This window comes from Glycine max, chromosome 13 (assembly GCF_000004515.6).
Source record: "Glycine max cultivar Williams 82 chromosome 13, Glycine_max_v4.0, whole genome shotgun sequence".
Taxonomy (NCBI): Eukaryota; Viridiplantae; Streptophyta; class Magnoliopsida; order Fabales; family Fabaceae; genus Glycine; species Glycine max.
This window is the reverse complement of record NC_038249.2, coordinates 17,771,739-17,786,306: the sequence shown is the minus strand read 5'-3', so window position 1 is coordinate 17,786,306 and position 14,568 is coordinate 17,771,739. Positions and strand designations below refer to the sequence as shown.

The 14,568-nt window shown below is 32.6% G+C and overlaps 2 protein-coding genes across 3 annotated transcripts; both read left to right on the top strand.

The window, feature by feature from the left end:
* Nucleotides 1–317: 317 nt before the first annotated feature.
* Nucleotides 318–5,569, top strand: LOC100305985 (uncharacterized). Its single transcript, NM_001248963.2, has 8 exons — nt 318–552; nt 654–730; nt 1,534–1,587; nt 4,206–4,262; nt 4,370–4,410; nt 4,492–4,563; nt 5,211–5,290; nt 5,395–5,569. The coding sequence occupies exons 1-8, from the start codon at nt 444–446 to the stop codon at nt 5,460–5,462; spliced, it is 558 nt and encodes a 185-aa protein (NP_001235892.1). The 5' UTR covers nt 318–443; the 3' UTR covers nt 5,463–5,569.
* Nucleotides 5,570–7,699: 2,130 nt separating this feature from the next.
* LOC100305904 (uncharacterized) lies at nt 7,700–14,275 on the top strand. 2 transcript variants are annotated; one of them, NM_001369220.1, is made up of 6 exons: nt 7,730–8,127; nt 8,877–8,991; nt 9,091–9,302; nt 9,382–9,409; nt 12,495–12,603; nt 13,853–14,275. In NM_001369220.1, the coding sequence occupies exons 1-6, from the start codon at nt 7,873–7,875 to the stop codon at nt 13,932–13,934; spliced, it is 801 nt and encodes a 266-aa protein (NP_001356149.1). In that variant the 5' UTR covers nt 7,730–7,872; the 3' UTR covers nt 13,935–14,275. The 2 variants fall into 2 exon arrangements, with proteins under 2 accessions (XP_040863689.1, NP_001356149.1); XM_041007755.1 differs by having other exon boundaries at nt 7,700–8,127; nt 9,091–9,409; nt 13,853–14,194.
* The last annotated feature ends 293 nt before the right edge of the window (nt 14,276–14,568 follow it).

The window sequence follows — 14,568 nt, the reverse complement described above, 5'->3', positions numbered from 1 at the left end:
TTTGAATTTATATCATTTGTCAACACTTTAGATATTGATGGGACACAAATAATTATTTTTTTAAAAAAAAAATTAAGAATGTTCAAGATTTTTAAATGTTTGAAAAGAAACAAACAATCTAGGGACATGCTAGATGCACCCAGCAACATTACTGGTGCACCCAACAATTAGGTGAATGGGCAAAATTGCCTATCGAGAGTTGTTTGGGTCTCTTTCGTTCCCCCAATGAGTCACTGAGTGCAGTCCTGTGTGATTGGCTCATCTTTTGTCTTTTCTCGGCTCTGATAAAACCGAGAATTCGCAAAACTCTTTGCTCTGGTTCAGTTCTGTCGTGTTGCAAGTTGCAACTGAACCAATCAACAACTTTCTTGTATTCCAAATTATCTTCACCATTACAATCCTCAAAGTCAAAAAGTGAAGACCTTAACATAAAACAAAACACAATGGTAATGTGGGTATTTGGGTATGGTTCTTTGATCTCGAAAGCTGGGTTTCACTATGACGAACGTATTGTTGGTTTCATCAAAGGCTATCGACGAGTCTTCTACCAAGGTTTCATTTTTCTCTCTTTTTCCCATCACTCTTGTGTATAAGTATTCAATTTTATTGCCCCATAATGCATCAAACGCAATCTCAATGGTTTTTCCTTTTAGGCTCTACTGACCACAGAGGAACCCCTGAGTTCCCTGGAAGAACAGTGACCCTGGAGCCTGCTGAAGGAGAAATATGTGTAAGTATTCCCAAGTTTTATTATTTTTCAGACCCCATTATTCAGGTTGATTTATCAGTGATAACAAGTTCCATATTTCATCTATTTAATTGTTATGAAAAGTTTATTTAGATGTTCTAGTATGTTTGTGCAAGCAAAGTATGACTGTTGCATTTATTATGTGCATATGGCAGCATATTATTGTTGTTTACTGTTATTGTTGTTTTTGGGTGAATAGGCGAACATAGAGTGGAACATGAATATATCTGGATGTGCCTTTTTTCTTATTTTTTTATTAACTGTCGTATACTAGTTGTTTTAGTCAATTTTTCTGGGAAATTATTACTGAACACCCCAAAAATGGGTTGTATGCGTGGAAAGAAGAGAGAGCTACAGAGAAAAAATAAAGAGAGAAATTGATATATGCGATGGAAAATGAAAAGAGAGATAGGAAGAAAAATGAGGTGGAAGAGAAAAATTAATATATGTTTTGTAGACGATTTGTTGAGTCTCTATTAAGAGATAGCCTCTTTATACTAGGAAGTATGGTATACTCATTAAGAGTGATTTTAATCTTTTAAAGAAATTAAGACAAAATTCAACTTGGTTGTTGGTTGTAAAAGTAGAATTGCGTTTCATTTATTATTCAATCTTGTTTCCACATTTGTCTTTTCTGATAATTTACTTTGTCTTTCTCAGTATTTCTTGTTTTTCACTCTTAATTATTCTGTGAATTGATATATTATATAATTTTTAATTACTTATGAGTCAAAATTATCGAATGCAATCTATATTTTACACTTATATATTTTGCAAGGAGATAGTGGGGAGCTGCTTACAAGATCGCAAAGAAAGAAGATGCAGAAACGGCATTAGTGGTATGCTTTTTAAAATGTTTCAATATTATTAGAATATTATTATGCTGCTACTAAAGTTCAAACTTATGCTTAGATTATTTTTTTTACCCAATCTCAACATTGACTTGACTTACAAAATGAATTGTTTGCTTTCACCTTAGTGATTGTGCATTTCCGTTGTATTTTCATTGTCTGATAGCATACTTTCTGCTGTTATTTAGATGAATTGAGCTGAAATATACCATCTCAAACAAATCAGACCAGTAGACAACCAGATCGAAAACTGGTGTACACTGTGTGCTATTGTTAAATGATCTTTGTAAGATTAAAATATTTAAATATAAATAAAAGAATATATATTTTGTGTTAATAGAATACTATACTGATTTATGTAGAGCATTTTGCTTTGCTAAGCATTTTGGAAGTGTTGTAGTATACTGTATGTTATGAAATGATTATCTCTTTATTTATTTAATTAAATATAAATGAACGAGCATTTATTTTATAGTGATAGAAGGTCATATTGATTTATGTTAGGACATTGTGCCTCTCTACACATTATAGTGTTGTCGTGACTATTTGATATAACATGATAAGGTTAGTATTTGGCAGTTTTGAAGTTTTTTAATACTCATGGTAAGCTTACAGATTTCTCCCTTTTTATATGAAAAGTATGAAACAAAAGATGGTTGAGCTATTATTTTCTCACGCCTATCATTTGAATTCAAATGCTTAAATTGTTTGGATTAAGTTGGTATTTGGTTAGAGTTTCTTAGTTCTTTTAGACTTCCCTATTTCCTAGATACCTTATCTCATTGTTATTCCGATCTAATTGCTTCTATATATTTAGGTTAGGAAATTCTGGACACTTGCTGTAAATGGTTCATCTAATCCTTGAATGGTTGGGATTCAATTATGCAGTGATGTAAATATAAATCAAAAGACTGAGAGATACTCTCGAGCAATTCACAAAGCAATTGTCAAGCATAGTGAAAGTTGTAATATTGTCTTCTTTCTGTTATAAATAAATTGTTCATGGTACTAGACATAAGCTCAGAAGAGGATCAGAAAGTCTTATTGAACAACAATGAGAACATCACCATGGAGTCTCATATTGGAGACTAGGAACACTGTTAAATCAAGGTTTGTTATGTAGCCCAGCCTTGGGTGTGATCAATTAAAAAAGAGAGACTCAATCCTTAAGTTCAAGCTTGAACACTAGGCTTGAGTAATTGAGTTAAAACCTTTGGGAATGGCTAGGCATTATAATCTTTACTATCTAAACTCTTATTGAATGAGTCAGTACTATACTTTTTCTGTACATTTGTATTTGGATGAGATTCTGCAAGCCTTTTTCTGGTTTGGAAATAACTCCATGTCGTAGAGCAATGATGTTTGGGTAGACTTCCTTTCCTGGTTACTGTCTTATTACCTTAGCAATAATATCTCAAGGTGCTGCCGATAGTATTAGAATCTCTAGTTTAGAATGTCTAGTTCAAACTCTGATATAGCAAAGGATTTAGTATTCTGGACTAGCAACAAACAGTCACAATTTGGAAAGTGTATACTGAAAGGAATTTTAGAAGTGTCCTAAGTTAGTTGATTGGATAATGTGGCAGGTTGTTAGCATTTGAGGGTATGCTTCAGGTTAGCAAAGGGGGTTGTATAGTTTGTGCATATGAGAAGGGGAGGAGGTTCATTTTGGTTAGGCAATTATCCTGGATAGAGAAAGTATTTCTGCAAGGAGATTTTTTATAGCAATCTGCACCAGAATGATTATGGCCACAGGCCCAAATGTATGGGAAGGAAGCCTCAAGGATGGGAAGACTATGTCCATTAGGTTGTTAGGATCAGAATCCTTTGTAATGATGAGATCACGTATTCTGTTAGAATGGAATTACAATTTCTGTTATGAGGGAATCTGACAGTAGTACAGGTGTCCATTAGTGAGTGGTGCTGTTAGGAGCACTGTGTCATTCTAAGGCTGAGGCTGTATTGCCTATATATAAGCATGAATGATTATGGAATAAGGGACACGAAAATTACCTTTGAGAATTCTGTTTCCCCGTTTTGTTTCTGGAGGTATCCTTCCTGACCTCAATTACAGGAAGTTTCCTTATCTCTTACTGAGCACCCTATCAATTTTGCTCTGGGAGATAGAGTGATTCTTCTCTTATACTATTTTCTTATTGATCTTGTTTTTGGATTCAATAAAGTCCTCGATTCTGTTATTATTTCTGGTTTCCTTACAGATAACATTATATATAGAATTTTTTTCCCATCAATCTAAACCTGCAGATAAAGGTATTACCACAAACCCCCACTCCCACCCCCCTTTAACATCCACCCAATGAACCATGTCATATAATTGTTTAATAATACCTAACTTGCATAATTTCTTTACAAAGTTGCTTATTTCATATGGAAATCATATTATGCTCTCTAAGCACCTGTGTTGGCATATAGGACTCAATATTGATAGAATCCACATCTTTGATGTTGCTATACAGCCTATACTTGACATGATCATTAAAACAACACTTCACTGTCATGTCCCAAGAGACTTTCTTTCTTTCTTTCTTATATGTCAAATATCAGAACTTTGGATTGATATATTCAATTGTAATTTTACTGCACAGTACTTGGAAGTAAGGGAGAAGCAATACGACAAGAAGGAATACCTTGATTTTTATACTGTAAGTGCCACACGCAAAGTTGTTTTTCAGAGGACATTATTTTATTCTGCTTTATATTTGTAGTTTTTCCACTTATGAAAATAGACATGTACCAAAATTTGTTTCAGGACCTTACCGCTACATCTCCAGCCGTTTCTGGAGTGATGGTGTAAGTGAAAGAAACAACCTTATATCATAACTTCATCACCTTTTACATGTTTTGATCATAGTTAATGTGAATATGTTACAGATATATAGCAACTCCCGACAAGAAATCTAATGTAAATTATTTGGGCCCTGCATCGATTGAAGACATTGCAAGGTATTATTTCATCTACGTATGACAGCCTTAGTTTGTGTCATATAAAAGCTAGTATAGTATTCAAGATTATGAGTAATACTATCGATAGTCTCTCTCTGACGCTCTCATTTTAACACTTTCATTAGCTGAAATTTGTTAGAAATCACAAGTTTGGGTGGATCTCATATTAGATTATGAGAGATAATCATTAAATGAGAAGGGAAACCCATTAAAATTGGTTATTTTCAATCAATTACAGAAAAAGTGTTAGAAAGAGAGTGTCACTAGCATTTCTCTTAGATTATATACATTAATTCAGAGTTCCTGGCATTGTGAGGATTCGAGTCTTGTGGAGATTTAAACTCATGCATTATAATTGTGTTTAGCATGCCTTATGGAGATTTAGGGTGAATTTTTTTTAACTTAAAATAAGTGCTTTTTATATAAGTTCTTTCTTAAGAAGCAGATAGGATTTATTTCTTAAAATAAACAGAAAATTATTTTTTTTTAAGCAAAAGCAGCTTAGACAAACATGCTAAAAAAAATAAAAAGTTGCTTATTTTAATAAAATAAACACTTATTTCAACAAATAAGTTTAAACAAACTGACCCTTAAACTCATCACTCACTTACAATTGTTGTCATTGCACTTTCTTTTTTATCCTACAGGCAAATAATTCAAGCTAAAGGTCCCGCAGGACCTAACAGAGATTATCTTTTCAACCTTGAAAAGGCTCTTCATGAAATAGGTGAGGTTCTTTGACGAGTTCACGTCTCTTATAAATTATTATCTCTGAATTTCCTTTTATTTTATTTTTTTTAACTTTTTTCCTTTTTACTAATCATGCTATAGGATGCAAAGACAAACATGTCATTGATCTTGCAAATGAAGTCAGGCGTATTCTTGCAGAGGAACACTGAATGCATCTGTGTGTTATTTATTTATTTATGCTGATCAGTATGTTATTAAGCACAACATTCTGAGACATTGAAGTATATTTAAATCCATTGGAAACTTCAAGTCTTCCAAAAAATGTTATGTTGGAAGATAATAATTGACTGTAATTGCTATAAAATTAAAGTTTGTATGGGATGCTTATTGCTATACAATTGAAGCTTAATATAATGATTTTTATTAACAACTACATATTTATACTTTTAAATATTTATTTCCCTAGTATTTTTTTTACTATTATTTTAAATTTAAAAATATTATATAATGTATAGAAGAGAAGTGGAACAATCGCAATAACAGAGCCTGATTCCAATGCATAGAGGGCAATGTTTTCCTAATATTATAATAAAATATCCTCGACATTGTATGATAAAGTTAAATTAAATAAATACAATTAAAATTGATAAATATATATAACTAGATATAAAATGAATTATATATTTTTCAAATTTGACGAAAATATTACTTTAAAAAATGTAATGAAACATGAGATGAAAATATGCTATAATAAGAAGATAATTTATCTATTAAGAATTATAATATTTTTATTGATTACTTTGGAATGTATATTTATTTATAGATAAATAATTTATTTATTTATAAATAAATATAAAATGTTAAGGTGAAATATAAGACTATTAATACTTATAATACAATAAAAAATTATAATTATTGATTACCTTGGAATGTATATTTTATGTTATGGTTTGGCCAGAAAATGTATAACATAATTTTTAAACTACAATTATAAAATAATTCAAGTGATTTTGCTCTTTTTTTTTTTTACGAAAGTGATTTTACTTTTGATAGGTAAGATTTGTGATCAATTTTTTGTTTATCTTGTATATGTCTAGTGTATTTGGTGCAAAAGTAAAGGAAATTAAATATACACTTTAAAATATTTAAAATTACTAAAAATTATTTTTTTGTTAAATATAATAAATATGTTATTTTCATATATATATATATATATATATATATATATATATATATATATATATATATATATATATATATATATATATGTATTATTTTTCATAAAAAATTATGCTCACTAGACAGGATGGGTTACATGGATTACTATTTTTAAAATTTTGATCTTAATTTGATCAAATGTTGTGAAGTGATTAAGGTATTTGATCCCTCAGTGAGATAAGACTTTTTGTTATTGCATAGGTTAAATAAATAAAAATATATTTTTATGAAAAATAAATTAATATTTAAAAACATTTAATATTTTTTTTAGTAATTAAAAATACTTAGAAGTGTATATTTTTAACTTGTGCACCAAATACATTAGATAAAAAGAATATTAATAAATTAGACTTTAAGTAAACATCTAATAAACTTTTTTCTTTTTTTTTTTTGACAAACATTTTTCTTTTTTTATGTATTGAATTGTTGATGATGCTTAAAATCATGTGTGTATCTTTTTTATTGTGACAGATAAATCATGTGTGTAGCTAAAATATATATTTTTCTTGTAATTTCACATTATTAATTTTTACAACTTTTTTTTTTTTTTACCGAAAATTTTACAACCTTGTACTTGTACATCATTTTCAATTTGAATAATGTAAATATGACTTTATTTTATTCACATGACACGATCATTTTTCTAAGTAATAATCTATCAATAGTTATTTATAAACACCTATATTTAGGTAAATTTGGAATTTATTGATATATAGTTTAGCTAAATATTAATATTCTTTATTTTTTTACATATTATTCAAAATAATAAAATTTAAATTTAAATTTAATTTTCTAATTTATAAAATCTCTAATTTTACAAAAATAATGATTAAATACTTCTATTTTTAAAATAAAAGATTAAAATGACTGATTTAGAAAAATTTAAGAACTAAATATATTTAATTTATTTTAAAATAAAAGGATTAAAATTACGAATTTTAAAAATTAGGAGATCATTCAAGTCTAAAATTTATAACTATTGTATTTTAATTAAAAAATATCAGTTATTTAAGAAATATTATGATATATATTTTAAAGCATTAACTATTCGTGCATATTTTTAATATTATTTTGTTATTTAATTTAAATAATTTTTTTTGTAAAATATGTTCTAATTTTGAAAACTACTTTGTCTTTACAAATACAAACGTACAAGTTTATACTTTAAGTATATTTTATTATTTTTAATTTGAAAATCAAAACAAAATTACTGATTCCATCAAAACGACGGAACCGTCTCGTGTTCATTATCCACACTCACCACCACAACACGAAAACGAAAACGAAAACGACGACAAGTCGTTCATTCCCTGCGAAAACCGAATTACCGAAACCCTAATCACCACTCCGAGAACCAAAGATTCGCCCAATCCGAAGACCCAAACCTCAAAAAATCAGACCATGAAAAGCGTAGAGGTGGCCAAGACGGTGCTCGAGGTCGCCGACGTGGCTTGGACCGCCGTCGAACACACCCACCATTACCGCCACCGCTGCAGTCATCCCGTCGCCCCCGCCGCCGCCGATGTCTGCCCCTCCGACCAAGATTTAGAGTCTCTGCGATCAGAAAATCGACGCCTCAGGAACTTGCTCGACTTGAATCTGAACCTGCTCCAAAACCTCTCCAAGTCACCCTGCCTCGATAATTGCCCTCCCGATGTATTTTCCATTCACTCCTTTTCTCTTCTCTCATTCTATCTAATAATGTTATTTTCTCTAATTTGATTTATTTCTTTCCTTAGTATTTCAATTTCATCATAGAAGGATTTTTTTTTTTTATGTTTTTAATTTTAAATTTTGGTACTAGTAATTCCTGAATAATTGGAGTGGAAATTTTAAAAAAATCTTTAGTTGTACCAAAGAGGCTGATTTTCACCATGAGCAGCCTGAAAGGGCCATATTGTTTTAAAGTTTGATAAAATTGATTTTGATGTTATTAATTTTGATAGAATTGAGTGTGATGAGGGTCTAAATTAATTTTAATCATGGATTTTAAGTTGGAACATGTGCTACGATAGGAAAACAAGCATGAATTTGTGTTGCTGCATTCTATCTGGGAGTACCGATAGGGAAAAAGAGGCTAATTTCTGGGAAAAGATATTTTTTCTTTTCGAATTGGGTGCTACTGCTACTCCTTCCTTATTAATTTGAAAAAAAAAAATCTTTAATTTCGTCTAAGAAACTAATTGTTGCTCAATATGATATTGGTCGCATTGGAAATGAACTGAGACTCCAGACATGATAAAGCTGCCACTTTGGGTGCACTACTATTGTTTCTCCTTCCTTTACGAAACAAGAGGCATTTCCATAATTTCATTCCAAGGGTTATTAGTTTGGCTTCCTTATGTTTTGGGCGTTGTCATGATGCTTTCCCCTTTCACTGATTATATTTTGGGGATATTTTGTAGTTGAATGAGCGATTAGTTGCTACCATGAGATCTGATGAATACTTGACTCGGCTCAAGTTCCTGCAACAGGAAACTGCTAGTGGAGGAAATCAATTTCCTTTCAAGGAGGCCACTGGTATTTAGTTAAATTTCCCTGCTGTTGAAGGTGTGTCGTTTGTGCGTTGAAATACTTGGATATTAACAAATTTTCTGGTTTTTGGTTGGTATTTGACAGAGCTTGATCACCGATCAGCTGACATTTTGGTCAACATCGACTCTCAAGAACCCAGTTGGTGGGTTTGGGTTACAGATGAGGTGGATCCTATTAATGTTGAGGAATTGAGTGGAATTGATGATGAGAGTTACGTGGTCATCAGCGAGGAACATGTGGTTGATGGTGTTGCCAACTTTATGGCCAGATGCATTTTATCAAACCCGAAAGCTCTGGTGTGTGTCTCCATAGAATATGCATTATTATTTATTTCTTTTGTTGCATCTGACATTATTTGCCTTGTTATAATTGCAGAATTTTTCACCAGAGGAACTGCAGAAAGGTGAGTTTTCTGTCGGATTTTTGTATCTTGAATGGGTTTTCGTTTATATTTCCCTCACCTTAATTGTAAGAAATGATTTAGAATTGTAGCTTATAGTCTGATCTTGCTAAAATGGATTCAGTAAGATTTTCTCCAATCCATTTATATTTCATGCTTGGTGTGGGAACTGTTAGACATGTGGCCCAGCCTCAATAAAATGTTGATTGTCAAGGGTAGGAATTGGGGGGTTTATTCCCAATGGAATAAAAAATAAAAATCAGGAATCTAGGGATAAGTTAGGTGGTTAAAACAGTAGTTGCGATGTTAGCAGGTAAAGAAGTTTAAATATGTAAAAAAATACCAAATTGGTCATATTGGATAAATAGTTTGTTAATGCAGATTTTGCATTTGTAAGGGTGTTACCCTAGTAAGAGGAGCTCTCCTTGTTCCCTCACTCTCAATAACAAATAAAAGTAATCTTCTTTCCTCCTCAGCTATTTTCCCTACACTCTAGTCCAATGATCATATGGGTTCCTTTCGATTGGGTCTGACCTGCCAGATCCCCTGTTGGAGAGATTGGAGTTAGGGCTCGAAGTTCTTTAGTGTTCCCTCAAATTGCTGAAGAGGATAATATAGATCACAATTGCTCGAGATCAAGAAAAATGTGGAAGGAATTGATGGCATTAAGTAACTCTGGCTCAACCCTTGTTTAATTTAGTCTTGGTTGTGCTTACCAGTTACCAGGAACATACAAAAGATTATCCCTAATTGCATATTTTTGTGGATGATATATTTTATTGAGGAATCAAGGGAAGTAGTTATTTTTAAGTTGAACTTTGGAGATAGACTTTGGAATTTGCTTAAGACTAAGATGGAGTATATGCATTGCTATTTTAGCAAGAGACAAACGGAATATGTCTTGGAAATAGAAATGGGAGAAGATATTGTACAATAGGTTTTTAAATTTAAATATGTGGGATCAATTACACAAAATGGTGCGAAAATTAATGAGATGTCGCACACATGAGACAAGTGGTATGGCTAAAATTGACAAACGTGTTGAGGGTTATTTGTGATGGCAAAGTACCTACCAAACTTAAAGACAAGTTTTATTGTATTGTTATATGTTCATCTTTACTCTATATAGCAGTGAATGTGGGGCTTTAAAGAATCAACATGAGAAAAACTGAGAGTAGCAAAAATGAAAATGTTAAGAGGGATGGGATGTGTGACCAAACAAGAAAGGATAAGATACAAAATATTTATATTTGAGAAAAATTGGTGTAACATCGATTGAGGAAAATATGACAAAAAATTGGTTAAGGTAGTTTGGACACGTACAAAAAAGTATGCAAGAGGGACCGGTGAGAAGACTAGATTACATGGTTTTCAGTCATGTGAAAAGGATAGGAAAACTAAGAAGGACATTTGAGGAAGTTGTCAAGAGAGATCTCATGGAAAATACTATCCTTAAAGCTTTGGTCTTTAACCGAGTGGGATAAAGCTTTGTTGTTGTAGGAATAACTGCTTAATACGGAACTAGAACTGCCTACTTCAAACCTTAGCAAATCAGGATTTCAAGGGCAGATAATTTCTTTTGACATACAACAGACTAGACTTTTTGAGAAAGTGTGATTAGGTTTCATCAGTATAGATGGGACTGCAGTGCATCTGGTTCATTTTTGGATGTGCAAAACCACAAAACACATGGTGAAATTTCAGAGTGGCATTCATGTGAAGATTTGATTTTATAGCCTTGGGAACATCTAAAAATGATTGTTGGCATTGCAGCGGAAGGGGATTGTGGAGGAATACATCCAAGAATTTAAGGTTTTGATGGCACACACACACTGGCAACTTCAGAGGACCTGATATTGTGTGGGAGGATTGAGAGCCAAGATGTGATGCTGGATACATCCACATGACTTGAGGGAGATGATGATCTACGAGAACTATTAACTCTGCACAAGACATTGAGAAAAAACTGAAAGTCTTTGGGAAGCCACAGTTCTGAAACTCAAACATGGATTTTCACCGTCTGGTTGGTGGGGGATTCGTCAGCAATGAGTAGAGCCCAGACAGCAAGGGGTTATGAATGCAACCTACAAGGGAGAAGAAAAGCTCCAGCAACGGCTCCATGGAGAAAATGAGTCAGTGGGGCTGCTTCCCTAAAAAGTAAAAATTCCCTTCAACTCCCAAATCACAAGTATGTGGCCCGAAAATGAAGTAAAGGATGAAACTGCTAAGATTTTCCCCACCAAATGTCAGCTCCAACAACTACTCAAGAAGTATTATATTGTCCACTTGATGCTTGAGACTTTTCCTCCAATCAATGTATGATCTTATTGCCTCCTGAAGGAATAACATCAAGAGCCCAACTGGTGGGGGTAGCTTAGGGAGCTAGTTATAACATTAGTAGGGGAAGTCTGGAGGTAAGGCAGTTAAATAAGTGAAATGTGTACAGATTTGGTCAGATTAGAAGAATATATTTATTGAGATTTCTAAGTTGTTAGGACCTTACCCTTGCAAGTGAAGTTCTTGTTCTGACTCAATCAATAGAAACAACCAAATACTTCTCCATTCTTCTCAATTGTTTCTTTCCCATCTATTCACCCTACACTCTAATTTAGCACTCTTGTGGGTTCCTAGCAGAAAATATTGTTCATAGCAACCATAAACTTTGTCTTTTAGTTGTAGTCATTAAGTGGTGACTGTTGTTCGGCATGAATGATTCAAGGGGATGAAGTCCCATTTAAACATGCTGGATTTTATTCTCAGATAGTCTTCCAATGTAATGATTTCTTCTTTTTTCTATTTCTTTTTCTAGATCTAATGCTTTTATATCAAAATTTCTGATCCTTGGAGCGATTTGAAAACTTTTTACATGTGACAACCAAAATTTAGAATTTATTCATATAAGGACTAAAATAAAAAAGTGTCAAGTGTAGAGACCAAATTTATAATTTAACCTTATTTTATTCCTTTTCCTATCAACCATTGACAAAATTTACATTGATATGATTTTGAATGAAGTATCCAACTACATTTTTGCTATTGTGATTAATTAACTAAATGCTTGTATCTATTTCAAATTATTTGATGGCAGCGCTATCAAAAGCATTGCGTGGTACAACCAAACTGGAAAAGATTTTAGATATTTGGGAAGCTGGAAAGTTGTTTTATTGTCTGTCTACCTGGGGACTTGCTTTGGCAGGGTAACTCTCTATCTCGACTTTTATTATGCTTTCAAGAACGTACTTGTATACCTCATCTTTTCCTGGCCATGAGAAAGACAAAATGACAGATACATGGCATGATGAAAATTGATTATAGTTTCTCAAAGAAACAATTTCAATGCTTTTGTTGTGATATTTTAAATGTAAGTCTTTCAAATAGTTGAGAGTTATACACACTAAGACAGGTTTTTACTAGTGGTATGAATCTACCTAGAGCTATATGATAGACATGTACAATTTCAGCAATGGTTTCCTGTTAAACATGTATGCATGTGTTTGTTCTAGCATGGTTAGACATTGTGTATGCAACAACCAATGTAAAACTTGTTGATATACCAAACATGGATTACTTGCAACATATACTTATAGAGAAAAAATTATTAAAGTTCATACTGATAGGACAGGGATAAGAGTTTGGACTTAGAAGGGAGGCCTAAGGTTTGGAGATTGTATGTGAGGAGAAAGAGGGGTCAGAATAGTAAGGGTGAGGTGGCAAAGGCTGTAACAGAATTGCCAAACGTGTGAGAAAGGGATTTGGGAATATATAGGGAATGATTAGGAGAGAGAGGGATCATCATTGATTTGTGAATTCTGTTATGGACCGAGGGCAGTAGCCTCTCTGTAGGAGCCTGGCTCTGTGGCAGTAGGATTACATTCCTTCTGTATTTTTTTCCTTTTGTTAGCAAATAATATAATCGTTCCCAGATTTACATATACTTTTCCTTCTCTGTTTTTTGGTCCCTAACACATACAGTATAGTATGTAATTGTAAAGAGTACTTATAAAAGTTTATACAGATTGATCATCATTAAATACAGTGAAGATGGAAACTATATAGCATAAGGAACGTGTGTGGATGCATCAATTTATCATTGATTTGAAATATTTTAATTTTTTTCTCTGTGAATTTAATGGAGCTGTGATCATGTTGGCATCATATGAAGTGCTCTGCTAAACTCACGTTTGCAACTTAAATTTAATATTTTGGATATAGAGTAAGAAGGGTTTCTCTTCAACTCAAGTAAATAAACATTGAATTAGAAAGACATGCAGCATCCCCATGAACTTTTGTTTAGCGAGGGGTATCCTAGTTTTATTCAAGTTAAACCTGAACCGTGTATTGGTCAATGATTTCTATCCTGAAGTTCCATTACAATCAAGTGCTAGCACATCTCAATGGAAATGTTTTCCCTTTTAACTTTTTTATTTTTTACTAATTTGATGACAGGCTTTACCAAAGTCGTGCAATTTTGAGAGTTGCTGCAAAGGGTGTTCATTCAGGAAGTAAACTTGCTCTCAAGGCTCTCTAAAGATTGCTGTTCCATGACCATGGCAAAATGCAAATGTATAATGAATGCTAGTGCATGGAGTTGGCAGTTCCTTGTCTGACTATAAACCTATTTGTTAATTGCTTCCTATAAGATCTAGCTGATGTAAATAATTTGTAAATAAAATTATTCGTTGTCTTATCTAGCTGCGTATCCCACTCTGGCTTCTAATGCTGCATCTACAGTGTTATGTTGTACTGCATATTTCATTATTGAATAATTTAATGCTTGTGTTTTTCTTACTCCCCTTGAAGACTTTTTTCTTGTAAATTTTAATTTACTGTACATGATTAGCCAAATAAGCTGAGTGGACCCTGGATATACATCTTTCGTATTTATGAATGTCAGTACTCATTTTTTTTCCATGTTTTCTCCCGCAATTTGCAAAGGCAGGGAGTTGCATTCAATCAATGCACGGGGCAGACTTGTAAGTTTGCACATGCTAGCATAGTATTAGTAGCATGTGTGAGACTACAGGTGCAGCAAGTGTGTTGAGTGGACTTACAACCTTTTGGGATTTCACTATTGCAATAAAGCACCCGGCATTAACAAGCTTTATTGGAAGCTGCTAATGACGGGTAATAACAGGTTTTTAACCAGGAAAATAAAAATAATA